Source organism: Pteropus medius, unplaced genomic scaffold (assembly GCF_902729225.1).
Source record: "Pteropus medius unplaced genomic scaffold, Ma_sr-lr_union100, whole genome shotgun sequence".
In the NCBI taxonomy this organism is placed as follows: Eukaryota; Metazoa; Chordata; class Mammalia; order Chiroptera; family Pteropodidae; genus Pteropus; species Pteropus medius.
In genome coordinates, this window is record NW_024345600.1 from 5,575,177 (window position 1) to 5,585,598 (window position 10,422).

General features: G+C 34.7%; 1 protein-coding gene and 1 pseudogene across 1 annotated transcript; one reads left to right on the top strand and one right to left on the bottom strand.

Moving 5' to 3' along the window:
- Nucleotides 1-665: 665 nt before the first annotated feature.
- Nucleotides 666-8,466, bottom strand: CLECL1 (C-type lectin like 1). Its single transcript, XM_039874321.1, is given in 6 exon segments — nucleotides 666-729; nucleotides 731-791; nucleotides 794-850; nucleotides 2,351-2,441; nucleotides 5,574-5,674; nucleotides 8,391-8,466. Coding segments are annotated over 6 exon segments (450 nt in total).
- Nucleotides 8,467-8,550: 84 nt separating this feature from the next.
- On the top strand, nucleotides 8,551-8,669 carry LOC120611793 (uncharacterized; annotated as a pseudogene).
- Nucleotides 8,670-10,422: the final 1,753 nt, after the last annotated feature.

Consider the following 10,422-nt stretch of genomic DNA (forward strand, 5'->3'; position numbering starts at 1 on the left):
TGGTTACACTGAAGACAGTTTACTACTCTTCTGTTTTTCTTGTTGTGGATTCTATGAAATTCAGAAGGTATTTTTTTCCCCTCTCAGAAGTATATAACAGCTAGGCTGTTATATAACCCCATCTCCCCACAAAATGGCTGTTGTTCAACCAAGATTGCAAAGCACTACTATTCATTGGGTTTTCAGAAACTGAGCCTTTGACAAAGTTTGTGATTCCAACATATCAATATTCATGCTGAGAATACTCAGTTGGTGTTTGCCAATTAATGTCTGTATTAACTTTATTTAGTAGAAGATTTGGTGTCCAACCTTCATGTAGCAAAACTTCAAATTTAAGTTTGAGCCAGAGTTATCAAAATAGTAGTTCTCCAGGAAGAACAAAATCGTAATTTCAGCTGCCTTGTGAGCATTGCAATAAACTTGGGAGATTAGATAAGATATTTTGTCTTACTTTTTAAAATAGAATCTGGTAAGTAGTAGGGGGATCCAAATAAATTCCTTCTATCTGCTTTGCCAGAAAGGGACCTAAAATAATCATGTAGTTCAATGATTCATTCAACCAATATTTTGTAGTTAATAGCAGTGATGTTTAAAAATTTTTTTACAGAAATTTTCACATTTGTAGCTCAAGGAATGCATTGCGATTGTGAAGGAAGCTATAAACTCTAAGTTTTATATCTCACCATATCAATGAAGTTTCAAATCACCATGAGATGCGAATTTTTCATGGCAGTCATTTTTACTTTGATTCCAAGTTTTCTTATTTTCAGCAATCCAGTAACATTTTCCCCATGCAGCTTCCATTCATTGGAGGGGCATGATTTATGAGTGGTAGAAGAGTTGGAAGAAACTGGTAGAAAAAAGAATAAGTAATTAAAAGAAACTTAGAACTGTATCCCTAATATTGTATGATTATACAGAATTGTAACCTATGTGTTTTCATTCATTTATTCTTTCTTTCTCCATTTAATTTGTTCTCTTAAAAATATGTCATGTTTTCTATCAGTAGACAATGCACTGGGCACCAGGGAAAGAAAAACAGTAAGCATCTAAGCCACAGAGAGAGAAAATTTTACTGGAAAAATAGAAATTAGAGATTTTAATTAGTGGTTCACTAATGAATCATATTTAGAAGTTTTATATCACACTGGAAAAGTTTTTCTTGAGTAAAATTTGTGTAGTAGGTGTCCCCCAAAATTCAGATAGATTGATCCTCCCATAAAGTGTCTTGACATCCAAAAATGTGCTGGTGAATTTGTAATATTTGCCAGTAGATTTAAATGATGACACATAGGCATTCTAAATATGTCAATAACTTATTGTCCTCTCAAATAAATATTCTTTGAAAACACATACATACATACACAAACACAATTGCTAGACTCCATTGGGGAGTGAACAAAAACAGGCAGAATTTGGAGCTGACTCTTAAAAGGTATGACAAGGTAAAAGTTTCCAATTTTTACAAGTTTTAGCCTCAGACAGACCAATGTGAACTTGAAATTATCTAATATGAAAAACAGAGAAAAGATGGAAAAATATACAGAACCTCAAGGATTTGCAGGACAATATAAAAATATCTAACATACGAAATTAAAGTCCTGGAACCAGAGGGGAGCGAAATTAAGGCAAAAAAAAAAAAAAAAGATAATAGCTGCAATTTTCCCAAATTGTTTAAATGTATACTTTCAAGAAGCTCAGCAAACTCTATGCAAAATAAATCTTTAAAATATCATATGAAGGAATGAAAGAGTTAAACCTAAAATCAAAAATAGAGAAAAAAAGTGTTACTTGCAGGGAGACAATTATTAAAAAACTCTTCATTCTCATCATGAACTTTGGGGTTCAGAATAAGTAGAAAATATCTTCACATTGTTGAAGAAAAATAACTGTCCAAAAAGAATTCCATATCTAGTAAAAATATTCTTCTAAACCATTTAGAGAAAACATTCTTCTAAAATCACATAGAAGGCAAATTTAAGACACTTTCAGGTAAAAGAAAACTAAAAGAATCCACTGTCAGCAGATAGTCATTATGACAAGTGTTAGAGTTTTCTATGCTGATGGGAAATGTTTCTAAATGAAAACTTGAATATTCAAGGAAGAAGAATATCAATGGCAAATACCTGGATAAATACAAAGATATGTTAAACACAAAACTCATTATATAAACTACTTTTTCTCATTTGCCTTTTCTCGCTGTTCAACTGTCATCTTCCCAGATAGGTCTTCCCTTGCTTTTTATATGTAAACTAGAACTTTATACTATGCTTCCACATACTTTTACCTTTCTCTACTTCACAATACATACTTGGTTACTCAGGAATTAAGCAATATAAAATAATGTTACCCATTGAGATGATTGATCCAGATTGATTTTTCCCAGTACAGTATTTCTCTTTTGATTCATTATCCACTTCAGTATGTCTTGCAGATTTGAACTGGATAAGTAATGAAAGAAAAAGCATATTTTCTTAATTAAATACAAAACACAACCATTGGGTTCTAACTCTGAGAATTTCATCATGTGGAAAATCTATAAGTTAAATGATAAAAATGTAAAAGGAAACAATATTATATTTTCCAATATTTGGACTTTCCTTTGCGTTCTCATTAATCTTATTAATGTTAACTTTAGGGGAAAATATGACCTGGAATCAGAGGGCTACTCATTCGATTTGTTTTTTCCTGGAGCTTCATATTTATTTTAATAAACACAAAATAACCAGCTCTGGATATAAGTCTCATTTAGATGGTTTGTGTTTAGTGAGTTTCTTTAATTATACCAAGTGTCACCTGATTTCATGGAAAGGGGTTTTTATGTTTTGGTTTCAGTTCGTGATTCTGTCTCTTTAGAGATTCTGCATGTAAAGGCTGTATATAAAAGGGTAGGGTGAGGCCAGAGCTACAATGAAGAGGATATCTTTCTGACAGATATTCAATTGAAATTACTTTTGGTAATTTATATTCTCACAATAGTGTGTATTAGGAAATTAAATCTATTTTAGTAACTAACAAATATCTATTACTAATAAACTATTTTAGTAACAAACTAATCTGTTTGTTACTAAACCTTAACATAACCAAAAGAAGTATGAGATTTTTAATACTAATTATTTTTGCTTCCCCCCTACCCAATTTTATAGCCTCAATTAGGCCATTGATTAGTTTATATTAAAAGAGTCAGAATATTTACTCCTTTGGAGTTTAAGTTGTTCATCTCAACTAGAGATTTGACCTTAATTTCTAGAGCTCTTTCCAGTCCTATTATTCTATCACTCTGCCTATTTACTTATAATTACTAATGTCATTTATAATTACTAATATCATTCACAAGAGTTCAGATATGCTTTGGTCTGTTCTAGGGTTTAGCTTAATTTGGAAGCCTGAATTCCTTGGAATATATACCATCTGTATATTACCTTTGTTCTATAGATATTCATGAATAACTTTTCTTCAAGCATTTATTCAATAAAATATTAAAACAACTGCCACATGAATAATTAGATTATATTCAGTTATATTCAAAGTACATGAATACACTTTTAAAATGCTTGTTTGAATTAATTTGAAACACATTTTTCAAATTTGTTTGAAAAATTGATACAAATTTTGTATCAATTATGTATGCAAAATTGATAATGCCCAAGAGTAGTTCATACGAATAAACTTATACAGAAATATGCTTTCTAATTTAATTTCCTTTTATCTGAATGTGGTTTTAGGAAAAAATGTGCATAGCCCACTATCAAATTGCACTGGGAAATCCATTGTGTGATCTTGATCATAAAATATATGTAAATATAATCTTGACATCTCTTTCTTTATCAATGAAATGAATTTATAATATATATTATGTCACATGCTAAAGTTCTGTGGAAAAATCTCCAATTTTAATTATGTTTCAATTTCACACTTTATGAAGTGGCCCTATACTGTTTAGAAACCACCTGGACAGAAAAACAATTACAACAGGTCACAAGAAAATAATTACTTGGGATAAATAAATAATATTGTTCATCACTTACCAAAAATGCTGAGCACAATTACTGTTACAAGGAGGATGGTAATTATTGCATATCCAACTTTCGGGAAAATTCCATGATGGTGAGAATCTATAAAATTGGACAGATTTCACTAGTAAGCCCAGTAGATAATTCCTTAGGTGGTGAGAGGTAGGAAAAGGCTAAATAAATTTTTTTCATTTATGATCCTTAGTTACTTTCCTTTGAAATAGATAGACTCGGCTTTCTTTTACACACACACAAACACATTTTTTTTTTCTAGTTTGTGAAAAGGAGGGCCAATAAATCCAAATGTCTAATCCAAAATAATGACAGTGTATCATTTCCACTAGATATATGACATCAAATACACACATACATATGATACACCGAGAAAGTACTAAAATAATTTATGTTAAAATTGTGTCAAGACGAATTAACCTGAACATTTATTTTGTGGAATAGTATTATACTTTCCTTTTTTATATGTTCAAATCATTATTATTATTAAGTAAAACATGTTTAGTGGAAATTTATTAATTCTCAGAATGTAAAAAAGTCCATATATTTTCATTATTAAGTAAAATAATGCAAATTGTGCTAGTCACAACAATCACCAGAAAAATGTGATGCTATCCCTACACATGTTTTTAATATAAAAAACCAAGGTTATAGACATAAAAACTTACAAAATAAAATTTTAGATTTCATGAAAGGACTGACATAAGAGGGATTTTAGGCCCCTGCTGCTGGGACTGCAAATTGGTATAGCCACTATGGAAAACACTATGGAGGTTCCTCAAAAAACTAAGAATTGATCTACCATATGATCCAGCAATCTCTCTACTCAGTATTTACCCACAAAGACTTGAAAACCCATATCCGAAAAGATATTTACACATCGGTGTTCATAGCAGCATTATTCATGGTGGCCAGGACATGGAAGCAACCGAATTGTCCTACGATAGATGTTTGGCTAAAGAAGCAGTGGTACATATATACAATGGGATACTACTCAGCCATAAGAAGAGGTGAAATACTGCCATTTGCGACGACATGGAAAGACCTTGAGCTAATCATGCTAAGTGAAATAAGCCAGACAGAAAAAGTTGGAAATCACATGAAATCACTTATATGTGGGATATAAACCTAAAAGCAACAAATGAATAGGACAAACACACAGAGACTCATGGATGTGGACAATAGACTAGTGGTTACCAGAGGATAGCGGGGAGGAGAAGAATAGAGGTATATGGGGTAAAAGGGGTCAGCTATGTGGTGACAGAAAAAAATCTAACTGTGTGCAGTGAACACACAATGCAAAATATATATGCCTTACTATTAAATTGTACACCTGAAAGTTACTGGATTCTGTTAATCAATGTAGCCATAAAAAATAAAAATAATAAAATTAAAAAAAAAAAAGGAAAAAAAGAAAGCACAAGCATTTGAATCTTAGTCTGTGATATTCTCATTGAAATATTCCCTGATATTCTTCACTGGTAGGGATGACTTCCTTCTGCTCTCTCAAGTTTCCTGTGTTTCCTGTAAGAATAAGAGAAAAAAAGCAATGTGTTCAATCTTATCAATCATAGTTTTGAACACTTGCATGATATGGAAGAAAACTACTAGCCATATAGTAATTTCTTGCTTGTCAGTTAGTTTTCTGCCTAAATTTGGAATTATTTTTAACTTTTAATAGTTATAGAAGATATTACATCATTTTTTCTATGAGCCACTTTTTAAAAATATATTCTTTGGCAGAAACTGTGACTGTCCAACATTTTGTCCAAAGTAGAATAGCAATTTGGGAGGGACAAGCAAAAAAGAGATTTTATTTGGGACTGTGAGAGAGGAGAGGAGGCATCTGAAAAAATGCAAAAGAAAGGGCCTGCAGAAATAACCAACTCAGCTGGTTAAAACTGTTCTCTGCCCCCATTCCGCCCAGTGCTCTTCAGCTAACATGTTTTCCCACAGCTAACATGTTCACCCCCATGTCAAGGACTCTCCAGCTCACGTCTGTTGATTGATGGCTTGTCAACTTGCTGGTGTTCTTCCTTATCTCTGTAGCCGTGTAGGAATAACAAGACTGTGTAAAACTGTTTATGTTACAATTAGAGCTTAGCCTTTGGATAGGAATTCACTGAGCCGGTGCCGGCATCAATAAGAGCTACTTTCCGCTTATAGCCTTAGTGTCCTGCCTCTCCGAGAATTCTATAACAGTGTCGATAGCGCCAAGGTCATGGGTTCTATAAGGCAAAATGACCTATAAATAGATAAGACCAGTAGTCTGGAAATTCCTTCCCCCTTGCAGCCCCCTATCCGAAGCTCCTCCTCCCCATCCTGAGTAAGAAGGCACATGTGAAACCTCAGACAAAGGAATCACGTGTTTCTTGCATGGACACTGCAAAAGTATATAAGCTGTAAGAAATCCAACAAGACCAAGCATGTGCATGGAGTTGTTAACTCCACGCTCTTTGCCAGCCTAATAAATTCTCCTTCCTCTAACAAAGTTGTCTGAGTGTCCGAATTCCTCTGTCGGGTGTTGCTTCCTGCAACAACTGTATCCCTGAGGCCTCTGTTGGAGCAGGCAGAGCATCAGAGATGGTCAAGTAGATGGGTCAGGTCTGAATATTGTTCACATTTCAAAGCTTTCCACAGGCTGACAACAGAGTGTTGAGTTGTCAATCTACCTGTGCAGGTGGGGTACCAGAGCAAGAACCATATTTGCTTCTGAGTTATTTTTACTGGATCTTTTATAGGGATAGCCTTTTGGCTTTCTGAGCTCCCTCTCTGTCTCTGGTCTTTTCTGTTCCCATTCCTAGGATTTGTCAGTTTCTCCCCGATCCTTAATGAATTGCCCAGCAGCACAACTATCTTGTCCAATGACTGGGCTCAGCAGGAATATCAGTGTCTCATACTGGAGTTGGGGCGAGTGGTGGGTGTAGGGGGAGAGGTGGGCAGACTAGAGTTATTTTGGCTTTAAATCCTGCAGTAAATGTGGCCTCATCTGGGCCTTCAAAGATAGGAGTATAGATGGTCTCTCCCATTTCCAATTCGCTAAGGATTTGTTATACTTTCTCTATAGATTTCTAGGCTCCCATATGCCTAAGGGGAAACAACTTCACTGGGACAAGCCTGCCTATAGTCTAGAATAATCTAAGTTATAAGGGAGTAAGTATCTTGAACCCCAGGTCCCCCAGCATCATGCAGGGTATGTGGTGACATTACCCATTTCCTCCGCTTCCTGCCAGGTCAGAGAAATGTTACTAACCCCTCTCACCCCCATACACACACACACACTCACACTCACCCCATATCCCATGACCGCACTAACCACGCCTGGATACTTGCTCTGGTTTTTTGCTAGTAATTGGCAGCTACATCAATCAGCTCAGTGGGAGTATATTCTCTCATTACGAAAATTTCCTGAATTGGAGGCTGCCCCGCCGGCTGGAAGTGTTTTTACTGTATTTTACCTTCCTTTGTATTAGCAGTCAGAGGGCATGGGGCATTTAATCTGTTTCACTGCCAATCACTACATCCTCCTCTTTCCTCTCCTCACTTTCCAAGGGATTCCACCTCTTAGTATCCCAATCAGTCTTTGTCACAAACTCTTAGATCTTAATCTATGGCAGTTTGCATCTTCTTAGCTTTGCAAAGCAGTACACTAAGGTCTCCAGCTTATCCTGATCTTCTACCTGTCTGTCAGCCCTGAAGTGTCAGAGTAGTGGGCAACTGCATATCCTTCTCTAAACTCAGTTCTTCTTCTAAGTTTCTAATTTGATCTTCAGTGTCTAGTTGAGCATCAGTGGCCAGCTGAAGTGCCCACAGTAGAGGCCAGACCATTGTGCAGCCACTCCATTCCCTTCTTAGCCACATCATGCTCTGCATAGTTTCTTAAACAAGTACATAAAGCAGTTTGTATTTATGGGATGACCCTGTACTCATGTGGCAGTTCACAAGCACCTAACATATGGGCCACCCCTGCCCATATAGAGGTTAATGGCCACTTAGGACTTCCTCTGAGGATGTCTCTTTCCCAAGGCTCATTTCTTTGTTCTTTTGGCTGACTTTCCCATTGTTAGTTGGTAAACTGGTTGCTGTACATGGAGAACAAGGAGAGACTGAAGAAAGATGCAGGCTACTCCAGACTGGTGGGTGACAGATTTAATAAGCAAGGAAACTTATTTAGGAGGATTATCTTGAGCAATTGAAAGACAAGTAGATTTTTAGGCCTGTCCACCAGAATCTTAAAAGTTTACATAGAGACCTTAAATGGATTTGGTCATGTATTCAGTCCAGATGGTTTCAACAACACCTTACTCTCTCAAGGCTGTGGCCTGGGAACAGCGCCCACTGTGGAACAGTATAAGCAGAACATACATTCCAAGGACAGGGGAGGAGAGCAAGGAGCCTCACATTGGCAGGGGTCAGCTCGAGGGTCAACTGGTGACCACATCCTCTTCATTATTTCTTCTAGAAAAGAGGCATTTTTGTGTTTAGAAAAATGACTCAAAAAAGTAATATTTAGGGAAGAATTTGGGTCTACAGCTCTGCCACCCTGAATGCGCCCGATCTTGTCTGATCTTGGAAGCTAAGCAGGGTCGGGCTTGGATAGTACTTGGAAGGGAGACCACCTAGGAATACCAGGTGCTGTAAACATTTAAAAAAAATAAGATTTGGAAAGGTCCTTTTTTCACCAACATCATTAAAGTACAATGCAGGAAAAGATGACACAACCGCACACAAAAAAAATGAAGTCTGTAGTGTTAAAATGTCAAGTACACGAAACAGACAATTAAGTAATTAACCACATTTAGAGGAGAGTCTAAGAAAAGGGAAATTTTGCAAATTAGTAGTGTCAGCCAGTTACGAAATGAGGAAATGTGATCTAAGATAAAGAGGAACATTTTAGCTTACAAGAAATTATGGAATCATTAACTTTAAATTCACATAAAGAAATTGAGATTTATGCAAAAGTGGAGGGACCAATATTCTTTAACTAGTAATTGATGTCAAAAGTAACTCAGACATTTATTTACTTAGTTATCAGCACAGACAATTGTTCATGGCAAGGTCAAGAGATTTTTGTCTAAAAGACAAGTTTGAGATGAGGGCAGCGGGGGAAGAGAGAGAGAGAGAGAGAGACTACAGTTTTCATTGTTTTGACTGAAATGGGTTTTTATTATAATTGTGAACTTGAAATGTAGTTTGAATGTAAAAATTAAGGTTGATAATCATATTTTCTCTTAATTTTAGTTGCACTTTCTGTTAAATGATATAATAGTTATTCCAATTTCTGATCCTGTGTTAGGAGCCTAATTTTTCTATCTAGAAACTTTAAAAATTTTCTATCTGGAATCTTTAAAAATATTTTATATTTCTTGAATTCTGAAATTTCATAGTGAGATATCTTTTTGGTCTTTCTCCCTTTCTGTTGGGCATTCATTCGGTAGGACATTTTAAACAGAAACATATTCTTAATATCTGAGAAAACTTTTTCATATCTATTTCATAATTTTCTTCCAATTTTTATTTTACTTTCTTTTTATGGAATTCCTGTTAGTGAGATATTGGTGCTGTTGGGTTGATATTCTACTATCATTATACTTTTTCTTATTTCTTAGTCTCTTTCTCTTTAGATTCAACTAGCTAGGAGAATTCCCAAAGTTTTTCCTTCATTTGTTTTATAGAATTTGTTTTTCTTAACTTATTTTATTATAACTTTAATTCCTAAGTGTTTTTTCTTGTTTTTTAAATGTTCTTTTTTTCAGTTTACTCTTTTTGTTTAAGTGGTGCAGTTATTCTCTACTTCTCTCTCAAAGTTATTATAAAAATATTATAAATTTTTTGTCCTTTGCCACCAATATTAGTCTGAACTTTCTCTTACATGTGCTTGTTTTGGTCTCTGCTTTTTTAGAGATCTACCTAGATATCTAATGATCCTTAAGTGTCTATTAATAAGTAAGAGTGAGGTTCTAACAAAGTAGTGGGAAGCTCTGTGTCTTGAACTAGTGGTCATTATTGTGGATGTTCAGGCAGAGACTGTTCATATTTTCTTATTCTCAATATTTTTAGACTTTTTATACTGGTCAATTTTCTCAAAGAGTACTTCTCTATTATGCTAAGTGAAATAAGTCAGACAGAGAAAGACAAATATCATATGATCTCACTTATATGTGGAATCTTAAAAAAAAACAAAACAAACTCATGGATACAGAGAACAGATTGCTGGTTTTGGAGAAATCTCTATTCAAGTTCTTTGCCTACTTTTTAAAGAGCTTATTTCTTTTTATTTATTTATGTATTTATTTACTTATTTATTGCTATTGAGTTTTAGGAATTCCATATGTATTTTGGAAATGAACCTCTTATCAGACATAAATGGTTTACAAATATTTTCTATAATTCCATA